The following is a 17,780-nucleotide window of genomic DNA, read 5'->3' as shown; positions in this document are numbered from 1 at the left end:
GCTTTATACTTGTCTAAAGGGTGAAGGTAAAGGAGACACCTGGAAGGAAGAAACACATTATGGTGTAAGTTTTTCAATGTGACAGAACCATTTCCTGTATTCTGCCAGACTGCACTGCCTGGATTAAAAAGCGATCTCACCTCTACGTGGGCCTCCTACTTGTGTGAGCAGAGGTAATTGTGTTCCATGAGATAGGGTTTAAGCATAAGATGTCCATGCCTTCAGAAGGGCATTATCAGTTAAACATAAAGGGAAGACCAAGACAATGTGACCTGGAAGCCTACACAGCATTAAAATATTTGCAGAATTATAGATTAATGAAAAGTCATGGACAGAATGCCCATCAACACTGTGGAAGTGGTCTGTCAGATTCTGTGAATCCAAAAACTGCTACAATCATTATTTTTATTATACAACAAACTCTAGAAGAAAAAGTTGCCAAGCCCCAGCAGATGGCCTCTTACCTCAAGCAATATTTAAGATGATGAAATTTCAGGACAATGTGTGAATTTCAACTAAGTATTGGAATGAGTTGCAATGGGATTTAACATGTCTGTGATTTGACTATGCATTTGGCCTGATATACATGTGCATAATATCACATGATATTTTAAGGCTATTCTCATACATTATTCCATGGTCTTCACAACAAACATGGGATGTAGACACAGGAAGTTATCCTTAATCACCATTTTACAGCTAAGGAAACCAAAGTTCCATGAGGTTAGGAGATTTGCCAATAGTTGAAGGATTATAACTCAGCTCTTCTGGATTTCTATTTCAAAACATTTCCCATGACTCAGCAATAAAACTCTCAAAGTATATAGGGAAACCTATCTTAGAAAAACAACCAGTAGCTAATAAAACAGACAGCATATATTAAAGATTATTTAAATATCATCAATATTTTGCATTTTTACTGTTTTTCCTATGTGTTATTAGTCTTTGGAAGGTTATAGAAACATAACATGCACCCTCTGTAGTAGCAGGAATAGAACAAAAAATGGTAAGTCACGCAATTGCCTTTAAGATAATGCCCTTAAGATTTAAATGAACCTTTATTTTCCCTGAAGGTAAGTGACTTTTTGAGAAAATTTAAGGTGGAAAGGGAACTAGATGAGACCGCATAGTCTGGGATACTAGGATACGTTAGAATAATCTTAAACAATTATATCTTAAGCTGATATAATTGTTCAGCTTTATTATCATCTTTACAATAACATACCCTGCATCAATCAATGTTCACTTGGAATCAGCTCTTTCTCTTCTCTGCCAAAGCCATCCTCTCCCAAACCTCCATATTTCAATTCAGTCCACAAATCACAGATCCTTTATTGGGAAAAGAGGTTTCCATGGTGACATGCAAATGACTTTCTCAATTCTTAGTAACTCCTTTAATATATTTTTTATAAACAAAGCATATTGAGCACATTTGGAATAAAGAGAAATATATTTTATTTATGGAAGGAGTTAAAAAGAAAAGCTATGTCAAAGGAAAATTTCACAATAAGTAAGTTGAAGTTTGCTCTGCAGAACCTTAAAAGGACTCATTCTAAAATAAAAGTCCAGCACTTGGTTTATTGACAAGGATGGTAAGGAGGAAATCTCTGATATATATGCTGGCCTCTTACTCTGAAGAGCTGCAATACCTCATTAGGTCCACTTCAAAGATCAGAACTTTATCTTCTAGGTCCTTAATGATAGAATCGTTTTACACCTGAAAAGCAGTTCATATTTTCCATCTGACATTAGGAACACCACACCAAAGAGCCTTTTTGTCTTAAAGACTTTATCAAGTACTCAGGACATACAATATCCTTCATCCTAACATCTCAGTCCTGAAATAAAAATATTCTGCAAGAAGTTATGCGCTCTTGTCTTGTTTTGGTCACAATTTCTAGACACCAAAACAACTACCAAAAAATAGAAAAAACATGAATACGACACACGGACACACATTCTCACATCAGTCCATTTTAACATGATTAATCTGAAACTATATCCTTCTGGTTTTGGATCTATGTCTTTGTATACTCATGAAATAACAAGTACAAAGGAAACACCTGAATGGTGTAATCGAATTTGGCTGTAAAGGTTGGTATTACAATTTATTTTCAAAGACTTAAAGATGACAAATATTGGCTATTATTGAACCACAGGAATGATTATGAGAAAGGAAAGTCAAAGCCAAAAGACTAAAACCAGAGCAACAAAATAAACACATGAAGTAGACCAACAACTAGGTTAGAGGACAATACGTGCCTCTTACATAAAATAATATTGATGTTACTTAAACTAGAATTAGTATGCCAGAAGTAATCTGCGAGACTGAACATTTTTTTCAAACCCCTTCTTTATAGTTAAAAAAATGGGACCTTGGGAACATGAAGTGACTTGTTCATACCTTCAAATAAATGCCAAGTTACTCCTCTAATAAACATTAAAATATACACAAATTTTGTAAACTCAACTTACTGTTTTATTCTCCTCAGTTGCCAAGGTTCGTACATTTATGTAAGTAAGAATTCTAACGTGACTACATGGCATGTTTTGGGATCTGTGTTTCTAATTAAGTAGAAATTAATAATTAAGTGTAAAGAAACAAATTGTCAGCTATCACAATACTTGATCAATCTTAAATGTAACTTCAGAGGCCTGATATTTTCAACACCTCTCCCATAATTATTAACTTATTCCTAAGAAGGAGGGATTTAGTGAATTAGATTAATTGTTAGAAAGCTACAGCCTCCTCATTAATCCCACCATCGCCTCCCAGCACTTTGGAGCCTGAGGCAAGAGGATCACTTGAGGCCGGGAATTCAAGATCAGCCTGGAAAACATAGTGAGACCCCATCTCTACAAAAAAAATTTTTTTAATTAGCTGGGCATGGTGGTAGAGGCCTTCACACCCTACTTGGGAGCCTAAGGCAAAAGTATCGCTTAAGCCGAGGAGTTTGAGGCTGCAGTGAGCTATGACTGTGCCACTGTACTCCAGCCCAGGCAACAGAATAAGACCCTATATCAAAAAAGAAAAGAAAAGAGAGAGAGAGAGAGGAAGGGAGGAAGGAAAGGAGGAAGCCAGGTGCGGTGGCTCACGCCTGTAATCCCAGCACTTTGGGAGGCTGAGGCGGGTGGATCACCTGAGGTCAGGAGTTTGAGACCAGCCTGGCCAACATGGCAAAACCCCATCTCTACTAAAAATACAAAAATTAGCTGGGCGTGGTGGCTGGTGCCTGTAGTCCCAGCTATTTGGGAGGCTGAGGCAGGAGAATCACTTGAACTCAGGAGGCAGAGGTTATAGTGAGCCAAAACTGCACCACTGCACTTTTGCCTGGGTGACAGTGTTACCTCATCTCAAAAAACTAAAGAAAGAAAGAAGGGACGAAGGGAGGAAGGGAAGAATGGAGGGAGGGAGAAAGGGAGGGAAGGAGGAAGGAAGGAAAGGAAGGAAGGAAGGAAGGAAGGAAGGAAGGAAGGAAGGAAGGAAGGAAGGAAACAGCCTCATCTGTTATGCTTCAAAAAACCAAAAATTCTTATGCCTAAGTTTAACAGTTAACATCACTTATTTTAAAGATATGACTATGCAATTCTAAAACGATATCAAGAAATGAGTACTTGTCAGTAAGAACAAAAGAAGAAAATGATCAAATATTGTATTACTTGAATGGTATGATCAGTCTGCTAATTTTTTTGAATTGCTATATAATTTAGGGAGAAGTCAAACTCTTTGCTGAAAGACATGAAAAGTACAATTCCATAGCTAACATTAAACTTGATTGTAAAAATAAGCAAATGTAGCTCAAAAGATATATATGGTTACCAATTGTTATTACAGAGCAACAACTTTAATAAGATCGTAAGTACATAAAATTAAAATGTGAATAATGATCACTAGGAGTTGAATGTAACCAACGAAAGTATTTTTCTAAAACAAGAGTTGAGAGAAGGCGAGAAGCAAGCTGACACTTATTGCATACCAGGCATTGTGTTAGCATTTTACCAATGTTCCAAGTTAACCATCTTAATTATCCCACAACTTCATGAGGCAGCTATTATTATTATTATTATTTTATAGGAAAGAAACAGAAAGTTGAGTAATTTGCCTAAAGTCATATAGCTAGTAGGTGGAAGAGCTATGATTTGGATCCCGACGTTTGACTCCTAAATCCACAATCTTTTCGGATTTCCCACTGAAACACAGATTAATCCATAATCCATTTCTTTAAAAAATACTTGAAAACGATTTTGATCATAAAAACCACAATGCAATATTTTTTTCTCTTTGTGCGCATGTCTGGAAAGCCTGTAAGATTAAGTCTACAGAAGTGAAACAGGATTCAAATCAGTTTTATGTTTATAATCATACATTGCACATGACTTGCAAGCTTTAGCTTTTTTCAGTGTTTTCATAAATTTCGAGTCACTTTATCGTCACGATACCTCTATAAGGGAAAGCTGATGGGTTCGTCACTCTGTAGATGATGTTTCAACTATGTGAGCTGCCCAGATTAGAGGCAGAGCTGGGACCAGAATTTACACATCCTGACTATCTAATGCTCTTTCTATTAGATCCTACTGCCTTCAAAGCCAAAAGATAGGAATTTCTGCATCTGAGACAATACTTTCCCCATCTTTTTTCTAAAGTGGTAAAATATACTGTAACTTATACATAGGAAATCTAGACTGCCTTGATATGTTCTTTTTTTCTATTCTATAAGATCAGTCTGAATAAAACAATTTTAAGCCCTAACGCCTTTCATTTCTTTGGCTTTCACCATAATATCCATGCTAGTGACTGAATTTAAATCATAGCTCCCATATATATCAAGTGATTCCATTATAATCTCGAAAAACTAGAGCCTATAACAGCAAAAGCAATTTCCATTCATATCATACATAAAAATAATCTAGTATTAGGTAAGATTGGACTTACATATAGCCATCGGTAGAAAAGATGTGCTAAGATATTCAATGATATCCTTGTGCAGAAATGGAGGAAAGGTAGCTAACGTTGATATCATCGTGTAGGGCAAAGTACTCAGAATATCATCATTGAGAAAAGGTAGCAAACATGTAGTTGTATAAAATATCGACTGTCCAAGATCTACAAAACAAAATTGAGTAATCAGTCACTGAATATTTTGCAATTAACAAAATATGCTAACTTTACATTTTAAGCTTTAATGAACTGGTTTAAGTTATAAGCAACTAGTGCTCCATCTCTATTAAGTGTTATGAAACATAATGTTTGATAGGATACTATGTATACAGTAATTGGTCAATAAATGACTGATGAATGAATATGTTAAGAAATATAAATATCCATTACATGCATTTTTCCTCCACACTTTCTCAATCTTCAATAATACTTGGTATTTGTATTACTACATTCTACACAAGATAACTGAGGCACAAGAAGTTAGATGATTTGCCCAATGGAAGTTTTAGAAAAGTCAAGGGCAGTATCAGAAATAAAACCGGGCTATTTCTGCTCCATCAATCAAACCATCTGGAGTGTCGGGCAATGAGGTAATTTGCAACCTTCAGCCGAGCAGCAATTTCAGCAAGCACCAAACAAGGGAAGCCATAAGCTGGTGCTACATGACCATGTGCATTGAGTCATCAATGATCATGGGGGGAAGTGCTACCTAATAATAATCTTTCTAACAACATCTTTAAACAGGGATCATAACAATACCTACCTCACTTCATTAGAAGGATTGTTAGGAGGTTTTAATGAGATAAATGTAAAGTCCTTAGCATAGCACATACTGTGTGCTCCACAAATATTAGCTGTTATTATTAATATTAACAGTTACTATTATTATTACCTGCACAAGAATAAAAATAAAGGAGATGCAACAAAACCATAACTATTTAGCTTTAGAATGCATGTAGGCCAAATCCCATTACACTAAATGTACATTTGTATATTCCTGGACTTCCCAAAATATAGGCCATCAGCCAAGGTTTGATGATGAAGACTTGGATCACTTTTGTATTCATTATAACAGAAAAGTACTAGACTCTTCTTTGTTTTGCAGCAGATGTACCTTCTTTGGATTCCTAATGTTATTTCTGATTGTCGTTAAAATTAATATGCCATCTTAAGAGGCACATCAGCTAACAACAGAAAGGATGTGGCCACAGTGCACACTAGAGGGCCAGAGTCAGTCAACCTTGAGCTCAAATGAATGAAATGGAAAATCCACAGGTGTTTTACTAAGAATTAACCGAAGCTGTGCATACAAGACACCTCAGCTGCTTTTGCTGAGCCTTTTAGCCTAATTACAGAACATTAGCACTGAAAGGAGCCCAACTGGAGTATTTTTCACATAAGGAAACTGAGGTCCGGAGAGAGGTGATTGTTCAGGATCACCTGAGAGTTAGCAGTTGAACTGTGACAAAACCGTTGCCTAATGCTCTTCCTGTGCTCCACCCAGACCCAGCAGCAAGACACAGCCTCCAGTCTTAGTGCAGCGGCTCTCAAAGTCTATGCAAAAGAAGTGTCCACAAGGATCTTGCTAAAAATTCAGATCCTCAGGCCCCACCTCTCAGTGATTCTTAGTAACAAGTCCCCGGGTGGGACCAGAATTCCATGTTACAAACTCCCCCGGTGATTCCGATGTTTTTCAGACCATGCTTCAAGAAACAATGCCGTATCATTTCTCTGAACCATTCATTAGATTGATCTACTGAGTTTTTTCCTACCTTCTAAGCTCTATCATGCAGAACAAGAACACGATAGCTAAATAACAATGTCACAAAGTCACAAAACAGCTGCAGGTACAAGAGCAAAAATACAAATCATCTCCCCTGAAATCGTCACAATTTACACATTAATTGCAACTATACAGATTGCAATTTACCAAATTTAATGTCTTTATCTTAATCAAGGGGCTTTGAAGATAACGGGCAGCTCCCCTAACACAGTGGACCAACCCAGGACCAGGCAAGTCCCGGGTGAGTTCAGGACTAGTAGTCACGAAGGAGATGCACTGACAAGCTCATCAGCATAGTAAGCTCTGGCAGTCTTATGTTAAGAATCCTCTCATTTAAGTTCAGAGCTGGCAGAGGATCACAGCAGAAGTGGCTAGGCTTAAGACGGCTACAGAATTATACAAAAAGCAACTTTACGAATTTCTATACCTTTTACATTCACCATAACACAGAATTGTAAATGTAAGAAAAAACAAATCCAATAGTCATTATTTCATCATTTTTATCTCAGTAGATTTTTAAACTTTTAATATTAGGAACACGTTGTACTAAATAAACCATCAAGAATTCTCTTAGGGGAGTTAGCCATAACTAAAAGACAAAATAACCCCCACTACCCACTTATTTTCCAAAATTCAAATTTTTCTGTACGGTGAAACTTTGGTTATCACACTTTCAGGGACCAAATTATCAGAGTTTTGAAGTTAAGATAACTAATGTTTTAAAGTGCATTACCTGCAGAAATCCCTTTTCTTATTGCATTGTTTTTCATTTGATTCTCCCATTTTTACAGGTTAGGAGAATTTGGTAAGCAACCAAGATAATGAAACTGGCTAAGGACACAGAGTAGAAAGGGGGAAGAGTTAAGAAAAGAAGCAGACTCTTATGCTTCTATTCTAAGCACCACTAATATCATATATTGTATACATACAGCAAATAGCACATAGCACCACTAATACCATATGCTGAATACAGCATACAGCGCCACTATATACTATATCTACATTTTGATACAACATTTTGTAATAACTATTGATTGTTGTTTACATTTGGAAGAGTTCTTAGAGATTACTTCTCATCTAACCTCCTGACTTTATTAAAGAGACAGGAAAAAATGGGTCCTAGAGAATTTGCTCCCTCAAAAATTACAGAATCAGTCAGTGGATTATAGCCTGCTCTTCATGCTCTACTTCTTAATTTTCTGGGTGACAGTTTTAAAATCTTATCTCCCCACTCATAATTTCAACAAGAGTCCTCATGATAACTGATCAGGAAAGAAGAGAAAACTTCTTGTTATACGTCTTCCTCCTTTCTCCAGCCCCATTCTCCCTCAGTACTCCACTTGGATAACATCCCTCTGGCAATAAAACAGTGTAAAATAATAGTATGGGAAGCACCATAATGAAGTTTCAGTGTAGTGCTTCTAGCCACACAAAGCCCTTTCAGGTGATTGATTACAACAGTGACCATCTCCAAGCCCCTTGCTCAGCATCATATACATTCATAAGCATCCATGTACATTTCCAAAGGTTTCAGCTAAGTGCTCACCGTGTTGGCCGTGCTGTAGTAAAGGAACTAGATCCAGGAGAGTCACCAAAGTCACGTAGAGGCCTTGGTAGTCCAAAGAAGGGTAGTCTGACAACTGAGCATCACGACTTTGCGGGCCGCGTTCTGAGGGAGCATCTCGCAGGACGCTGTAAAGGAGGGAGCGAGTAACAGTAGGGTTGATGGAACTGACCTGCGGTCTTAGAGATGGGGTGAGTGGGAATGGCACAGGAAAAAGACACATGGTCATGGGCACTGTCAAATTGGAGGCATCTTGGTTTTCCTTCTTCCCTGTGCGGGACAAAATGCTGTTGGGGGGACAAAGAAAAAAAAGAGACAACAAAGACACAAAGAACAGCACATTACATTGAAATGACACTCTAAAACAAATAATAAAACACCAGATACATTCCACATAAGATGCAATTGCCACGCCAGCAGGGTCTACCAGTCTAGTACTGGTCACATAGCTTCGTGCTCAGAGGTACCAATAATACAAGGTTTACTTTGTGGAAGTCTCATTGCATCTCATGTGTTATCTGGTTAGTAAGGAGCAAAAATATAAAAATGCATGTTTCAGTGCCAAACCCATGTTTTACAGTTTAGCAATTTGGTGAAGGAGAGGTTTCCTGGGGAAAAAAAACAACGGCTTTGTCTAATGAGTAAGGGCTCTTATTCCTAATTACAAGGAGCTTTCAAAGGAAAAGACATTTTCAGCAAGACTGTCTTCATCAGGTAAATAGGAACTTGCAAAATATAGGTATGGCACTTGCAGAAACATGTTTCAGCAAAGAATAAACATGTGTGTTTATTAAGAAAGTCTTAAAAATCACATGTTTATTGCATCAAAATAATGTCTATATGTATATTATGATACTGTTTCATGACATTCTGTCAGTATCATTTGAGATAATGAAGTTTAAACAGGCATATGAATTTAGAAATAATACATATTTCTAAAATGTTAGCTAAACTACATTGGAAAAGCTATAAAATAATATATAGTTGATGGTCCATAGCATACGTTTGTGAACTAATGATAATGGTTATTTATGTGTGTTTTTTAAATTTTGCATGTTGGGGAGGAAACATTTTATTTTATGAATACAAACAGTGGTTTATTAAATAGTTACCTTCAAAATCCTAATGACTAAGCAAGCAGTATCTGTCATATAGCTGCACATCATACAGTAAGATTTCATATATTACTGCTGCTACTTACGTTATTATTCAACAAAACTCACTAAAGACTAAAGGAAAGATAATTTAGAAAGTTAAAAAAAATAATGGGAATAAAAATAAATTCTAAAAATAAATTGGTTTTCTTTTAGCCTTAATTTTAAAATAAAAACCTTTTTGGTAAAAGTGATAAATCAGAAAAGTAGTTAATTTAAAAATAGAAGAAGTTACTGCTTAGCAAAATGTTTAGGTTTTGTAAAATTAGGTTATACTATTTAGCATTAAAGACAATCGCTATACATTAGAATGATAATATCTGCGCACTTGCAAAGTGCTTTTGTATAGTACACTTATGTTAGTCCAAGTAGATAACAGTTTATAAATGGTTCATTACATAAAAATAACCTTGTTTTACAGTTGCTCTATGTGCATCAAACATTACTAAGTTCTTAGTTAATGATATTACATTTACAATTTTACAGTGATGTCAAGAATTGGTTAGTGTCAAGCATGCTTGCTCTATCAAGTTTGCATTTATTTTTATTATTTACTCTTAGTGCAAAATATGTTACAATGTAAGAAAAATGACTACATGCTTTGTATTTTCCATGTGCCTAATTTACCTCGATTTCCTTTGTCTTCTGTTACCCAATGTCCAGGGGAAAACAATTGATAATAATAAAAATAATTTCAGAATACTTATGTAATACTTCTTATCAATAAATAACTTAAGTTTTTTTTGTAATTTAAAGGGATTTAATTTACCTTTTTGTGTGTGATGTATTTGACTTTGTAAACTTATACTTTACAATGGGATAATATCAATATTCCAGTTACCACCTGACTGTATCTATTATAAATGCCATCAGATTTTTCATCAGACTTTATACTTTTCTCACATGACTCAATTATTCCTAAGAATACCACCTTTATTAATGTTATATTCTTGATAAACCCAGTCACCAAAAATCTGTTTTAATCCTGTAGGATTCTAATCCCACTGAAAATTCCTCTAGAATCACAATGGCTATAAGTCAGAGATATTATTTCCCAAACTTCGGCCCTAAATTAACCTACTATTGGCATCTTTTCAAAATTACAAAATGTGAATCTTATAGAAGTGGTATAAGGAGAACAACATTTTGCCTTAGAAAATAAAAATAGCTGAATACCATAAATTAATGCTATGCTTTAAATTAAGTGCAATGCTCTGATCAAACTTCTTGGTGGGGGAAATAAACACATTATTTTTTCAAATATACCTTATTATTTTTCCAAAGTATGATGTCAGTTAACAAATACTTTGGAGACTCTACTTTGATATTTTTCCCTTCCTGTATATGTGGGGTTCCCAAATGATAGCAACAACAGCTTCATACATGCAGGGAGGGAAGAATGTCAGCATGAAAACAGTAAAACTTCTCTCTCACTGCCTTTAGATTTGAGAATTCGGTGAGGTTGAGGAAAAAAATGGTTGAAAATGAGTCATCCATGAAACCAGTTTTAAATTATCATTCATGTCTCAATGTAAGGAAATGTTTTCATTTGTGGAAAAACTTAAGAAGGGCTCATGAATAAATGTACAATGCATTGTGATTTTATGATGTTTTGTGAAGTTTATTCAGAAAAAAAAAAAAGTATTTCCCCAACCAAACTGCCTAACTTGGGAGCTGATAAAACCATTTTCCCCACCTGAAATTCTTTCCCAGAGTTCTGTAAACCCAACCAAAATGAATATTAAGAATGCCCTGCTCAGAAGAGTTTGACTCTGCAGCCAGCTTTTCACCTTTCCCTTTTCCTCCTGAGATTCTCTTTATCAACCATTGACTTTCAGCATCAAGAGAGGAAGACCTCTGTTGGTGTGAGGAAAGATGAGAAGTTGCCCTGAGGTATGTATAGCACAGAAAATTAATATGTCAAACAAACTTCCTTTAAGATTAGGAATGTTGACATTTGAATTGAATCTATGTACTTAACAAAATTTACTTCATTATGTGATGCTCTAAAGTTACTCCATGACTTAACCAATAACATGGTGGATATATCTATATATACATATATTCTTCCTAAGCAACTGGAAATTACAATTCAATTAAGATTATTATGCTGCATCTACAATCCATTTTTATAACATATTAGGCATTTTCTAAATAGCAGCAAGCAGCTTTCCCCAAATGTAATTTTGTTAAAAGATTTTACATGCTAGCAGCCTAAACAGCACCAGAAGAGAGATCTGGGGGAAGAAATTCCAAAAGAATGTTTGACATAGGAAGAAGACTAGGATCCTTTAAATGTCCTGCCAGGTAAAAAGCAAGATTCTTAAAGACCTTCGCTGTTGAAAATATGGCCACAGGATGTTTCCAATATAAAAAGAACAGACTCCCTCCCATGCACCAGCGAGGGGATATTAAACTAGATGGTCTTGGTAGTTACTTCTAATGCTAAAAGCAAACAGAAAACTAAACTCTGAAGTTGTGTGTTGCTCACTGCCAAACTTAGGTATCTGCTAAATTAAAATGAGTACAACTCGGCACTCAGATGTAACTTTACCAGACCCCAGGTCACCACTACATTAAGTAAATAGCATTAACTAGAAGGATTCCAATGCTGGATGAGATTTGGACTAAAGTCAACTCAATTCAATTCAACAAACATTTACTGATCCCCTTCTCTGGGTTAAACACTGCTCCAGACACAAGGGCTAGCAAGCTAAATAACATGCAGGACTCACCTTCCACTACTAGAGTTTAAGGAATGCCCATGAACACAAATTTGAGTCTAATTATGAGCTAAGTGGACATATGTGGACTCTTCAACTGATTTTATAGTCAACTATGGTAACATACAATCTCTCCCCTCCTACGAATTAAATAAATCGAAGTTAAATGTCTAAGCTAATTTCTGCCTTTTGAAATAGGTACAAAACTCTACTGAAATCATGAGAGTTGTATGCATGCACAAATACCGTGAACTATTGCTCCAAAAATGCAACCCTGACTCAAGTGAAGCTGCTGAAATTTCAAGTTGCATATTTTAACCAAAAAAAAAACCATTTTAACTTCATTGAGAATATCCACATAGAAAGACAAATAGTTACTTTGTGAGAATTCATCTCTAATTCTTTCTTCTTGTTATTTTTCCCCAAGAACCTGAGTTCTGAAAGCAAGAAGTGCTTCTGAACATAAAGATCATATTAAATGCTTTAATAATATTAAACAATATATAATAATTTTGCAGTAGAAACTCTTGTTTGTAGTAGAAAATCTTACTGCCAATAATCTTGGACACCAAATACTTAGACCATCTTATTTGTCTTTGAATTTATTTATTTATTTATCTTAGAGATAGGGTGTCACTCTGTCACCCAGGCTGGAGTACAGTGGTGCAATCAAGGCTCACTGCAGCTTCAAACTCCTAGGGTCAAGCAGTCCTCCTCCCTCAGCCTCGGAGGAGCTTGGACTAAAGGTGCATGCCACCACACCTGGCTAATTGTTAAAAGAATTTTTTTAGAGATGGGGTCTTACTATGTTGTCCAGGCTGATCTCAAACTTGTGGCTGGTCTCAAACTTCAAGCTTGAGACTTCTGGTTGCTAACATTATCTCCACTTAAATTCACTTAAATTCTGAAAAGATGACAAATCTTGGTGCTAAGCACTTCCTTTAATCTGCCACCTCAGCCTGCCAAGCAGCTGGGATTATAGATGCCAGCCACCACGTCTGGCTGTCTTGAACTTTCTAATAGCATAAATAAAATGAAGAAGTACAAATACAATTGTTATGGATGTACGTATCAACAGTTCTGTACTTCTAGTTTTAAAAAAAAGGTTGCAATTGTTACTATTACCATTAGCAGTACATGTTGATGTTGCCTCCGTTTGAAAAGGAACTCAGCTCAGTTGCATAGGATCTTCTCCAACAAGCCACTTGAACAAACTACCAGTTTTACCACTAAAATACTACCACCTATGATCATATTCTAATGGTCCACTGCTCAAGAAAATGGAATCTTTACGTCTTGCAAACGTGACTTTTCAATATTTTAAATTCCTTAACTCTTGGGCACAATCACTAAGACCTAAGCAGCAAGCTCTGAGGTGCCAACTAGGATGTTACAGTTTCCTGGCAAATGGAATTCAGCATGCTTCCTACTGAAAAGTGTCTCTCGTTTTGAGAACTTTCAGAATTTGTCATAAAGGAAACTGTTTCCCATTGAGAACTTGGACCTCAAAGACAAAAGAAGAATTCAAGAGAACAGAATTGGATGCCTTGATTCATAAATTTTTCTGATGATCACTATGAAAATTAGGCTAATTATTCCACTACAATTTGAGAAGAAGGAAAATATCCTGTAAGAGGTCCTAACCTTACCGTGCAAGTATGAAATGTATGAATCTGATAAGCTGGAGCCCTTCAATATAGAACAGGATCACTAAGGATTCTAAAGAAGGAAAGATATTTCAAAAAATAAGAACAGAAAGATAGGAGGACTGCAAAAGATTCGTAGCTGACTTGATCGCATGAAGCTTCCATCTACAAAGCATTCATCTTTTCCCGTGGCAAAGCCTTCGACTGCTAGAAACTCCAGTGCCACTAGTCTTTGCAAATTTGTGTTCTCCTAATATCTGTCTTACAAAACTTTTGCTTCTGTACAGCTAAAAGAAACAGTACCAAGCCAATTTATGTGTTGCCAAAATCAGATTTGAAGTGAGAAGACTGTGGTAATGGAGAAACCACATCTTGGAATTTAATGGAACGTGAGAGGTTCTTCTGAATTCTTCAATGTTATTTCTGAAAACAACTGAGCCTTTACTTGAACAGTTCATCTTTCTTTGCTCTGTTTTCTTAATCAAGATACGTGGAGCAAATAGGGCCCACCTATCTCTACCTTACAGTAAAAGTAGACAAAAGAAAAAGAGCCCTATTTTTTTTTCCTTGTCCTTCATAGAATTTCATTATCAAGGCAAAGCATGTTGAACACATGAAGTGTTACCTAGATTAAAAATAACTGTTATCACTGTATATTACACTTAGGGAAATAGAAAATGCTAATGATGAACCTAAAATGCCACATAATTCTGAATTGCTTTTAGACCAAAAGTGTTTCCAATTATTAATTTTAAGCAATTGTAGGCTATCCTTTTAATCCCACTCTATATTAGTGCCAAATATAGAACTGTATCATTTTAAAGATCCCCTGAAAAGATGTTCAATGCGGGAAAGCAGGCAGTAGCCAGCCAACCAATCTTTTTCAGCTGGGCCTGGGATCCAATTTGCTACATACACCCACAGAACTTGAGTGCAGACTCTTCTGGCAGAGCACTAGAAAACATAGGCCCTTTAAAACTTGCAATTCAATAAAAATTTAGATCCCAATAAATTCAGCAATACTACCTAATAATTCTCTCAAAGTAGAGGATATTGTAAAGCTTACCTTAACAAGGTCTGAGAAAAGTATTTCAAGGTGTTTGCAATATCTGTTCCTGATGGTACAGGATAAATGTTGTGGAGAACCCGGTTATGATATTCCTGCAAGTACCGGATCTTGGAAGCAACTAGATAAAAGCAAAAAAAAAAAAAAAGGAAGAAGAAAAAGAAAGAGAAGAATCATCTTGTAATATGTATTAGGCATACAGTCATTTTTTAAAATGATTACAAACAAGAATTTAATCAGTATTTTAAGAAACATAAGTAAATTTTTAATAGAATTCCATGATAGAAACAATTACAAAAAAACTTAATTTCTTTTAATTGTATTCGGCACACAAAATTATTCTTAGTTTTCTGGTTTAATATCCTATTCACAAATTATCTATTGCTTGTTTTTATCACTAAGAAAAGCAGTACTCCAAATTGTTTTCTAATCACTCCCAAGTTGGCTTATTATTAGCAAAATAATAATAGATATAAGTCTCTGCCAAGGAATTACATTTAATGTTGCTTAACTAAAACTGAAGGAGAAAACTGAAAAGTCTTTCTACAACACTCAAAAAATCCTAAAATATAGGGAGTCCATTGCACAATGGCATCAATTGAAGTCAGATTATTAACTCAACAAGTGATCATGAAAGTGTGTTTAGTAAATGCTTTAGCTGTGAGAATATGTTAAGAGTAGATTAACATGATGAGTGTTAAGTAAGAATACAATGATCGTGCACTAATAAAAATGTAAAAAATAAATGTCACATTTTTCTTCCAAAGAATCTCATAAATTAGGAGACTTCCTAATAGCTTTCTGAGCTTGGCTGCCCAGATCTTCTCAAGATTCAGGAGGGACTCAATAGATTTATTTACCCTCCTAGACCTACCTGGAGTCACCAGCATTGTCCACATTCCTGACCTGACCTTTGACCTGGCTGTAGTGAAGGACCCCGTTCTAGTCATTCCTCTTTGCAAATCCCAAGGAGCCATGATGATCAACGTCTCTCTGGTCTCCTCTTCCACAGAGTTCTCAACACTGTCCATTTGTCCTTTCAATCTTTAAGGGAGCCTTTTAGGTGGTATGGCTCACTGTCAGCAGTTAACAGAAGACATCAAGTCCTGGAGAAGCAAGGCCTGCTGTTCCCAATAACCCATGGAAATAAGCTCCTGGATGCATTCTAACTCAAAATCCTTTTGATAAGTGTGGGACGTAGAAGCACAGAATGACAAAATATCAGAACTGGAAGGACCTTAGAGACCTCTTCCCATAACCACTTCCTTTTAAAGATGGGGAAAATGAGGCACATAGGTGGTCAATGGCAGAACCAGACTAGTACTTAGATTTCCTGATCCCAATCCAGTGATCTTTCCACTATGACACACTCTAGAATATGATTCTGAAATTATGTCCACGTGAACGTGACATCCACATGAATGTGAACGTCCATTGCTTGACATCAAAGCAATTTCCAGCAGTTACCAGGTTAATCACTGATTCTAAATCCTACATACACTATTTATCAGATTTGCCTTTTCTCTCTTCCACTACCTGAACTATTTCCATAATATGGTTAGCATTTTCCCAAAGAAATAAGTCTAGATTGCAGATAATAATACCTTGAGTCTATGTAACACATCAGCTCCAAAGAAAGCAACAAGTTTATAAACATCATCTCAATTAACTCCATAAATATTTGGTAGTAAATAACTTTTTTTCCTGAGATAATAGGTGATACTTGAAAACAGTTTGACTGCATAATCTACAAAAGTCCATTTCCTTCTCAGTGTTTTTGATCTGCTATTCATTATATTTCAAAAACCATATTACAAGAAAATCCCCACATTAATGCATAGTTCCAAGTTCCAAATATCCGAGATATATGCTAGGCCAGCACATGCTGTCTGCTCACCCACTGTCACAGTAATGAAGCATTACTGTGACTTTTCTCAAGTTTTAATATTCAGCAGGTTTCTGTAGAGTATTTCACGAATACCATTAATCATTCCATCACCTAAGAAAAGGAGTTGATAATAGTACAGGGTATGGACAATAAGTTCAAATGAGGAAAAAACTCACAAATCCCTCAACTCAATGGCTTGCTCATAATTCAAGAGCTATAAAACCATCACTACACAATGATTACAAGCATTCAAAAATGTTTATGAAATGAAAGGATGTTCTTTTTATAGCTCTTTTCATTAAAATGCAGCAATAGCTCCTTTCCACAGGTACCCAAATATGCACAGCAAAGCAGAGACAAGAGTCACTTTTTTCTTTGAGATCTTGTAATGTTACAAAAGTCATATTGCACTGTCTCTGTGTACTTACCTGCTTGTTTTTCTATACCAGCTTGTAAATTTCTTAAGGGCAGAAACTATACCTTACTCATGGCTCTATCCCAAGCCTAACACACTGTCTGGCACTTAGTAGGGACTCAATATATTCATAGGATTAAATGAACAAATGAATTAATACTTTAGTAACAGCACTTATCACTCAGGTCTTTAGGATATATAGAGAGTATACATATCTGCATATATATGTACACTATACACATATATACCTGCATATAGACATACGATAGATTGTGGACTCTTCATCCTTAGTGCCAGACACCTAGTAGGTACTCAATAAATTGTTGATAAGTGAAGATGGAGAAAAAAAAGGAAGAAAGAAAGTGGGATAGAGAAAGAGGAAGAGAGTGGTGAGTAATCATGAAAGACCATTTTTAGAACAGATTGAAAAAAATGTTCAAGCCAATTTGTGCATTGGTGAATGCAACAAAATCTTAGCAGTAATAGATTTAACATCTACGTTTTCAACAACTTGAGAGCAGCCAAAAAGGTCCATGACAAATAGTAATTTGTACTTGTGCCAAGGATGTGAATAAAACTCATTTACAGTTCAATTTTGTGCA

The 17,780-nt window shown here is 35.8% G+C and overlaps 1 protein-coding gene across 11 annotated transcripts in view; it reads right to left on the bottom strand.

The window, feature by feature from the left end:
- Positions 1-17,780, bottom strand: part of UNC79 (unc-79 homolog, NALCN channel complex subunit) — a 277,012-nt gene that overhangs the window by 225,139 nt on the left and 34,093 nt on the right. For 9 of the 11 annotated variants that reach the window (XM_055361283.2, XM_055361282.2, XM_063698138.1 and 6 more), the window contains exons 2-4: positions 14,876-14,996; positions 8,269-8,573; positions 4,934-5,104 (exon numbers count right to left, since the gene is read on the bottom strand). In XM_055361283.2, the coding sequence (XP_055217258.2) occupies positions 4,934-5,104; positions 8,269-8,515 (418 nt within the window). In that variant the 5' untranslated portion in view covers positions 8,516-8,573; positions 14,876-14,996. The remainder of the gene's footprint in view (positions 1-4,933; positions 5,105-8,268; positions 8,574-14,875; positions 14,997-17,780) is intronic. The other 2 variants (XM_063698141.1, XM_063698145.1) reach the window with 1 other exon arrangement.

The sequence above is a fragment of the Gorilla gorilla genome, chromosome 15 (genome assembly GCF_029281585.2).
Source record: "Gorilla gorilla gorilla isolate KB3781 chromosome 15, NHGRI_mGorGor1-v2.1_pri, whole genome shotgun sequence".
Taxonomy (NCBI): domain Eukaryota; kingdom Metazoa; phylum Chordata; class Mammalia; order Primates; family Hominidae; genus Gorilla; species Gorilla gorilla.
The sequence above is the reverse complement of the archived record's forward strand: the minus strand, read 5'-3'. Positions and strand labels throughout refer to the sequence as shown.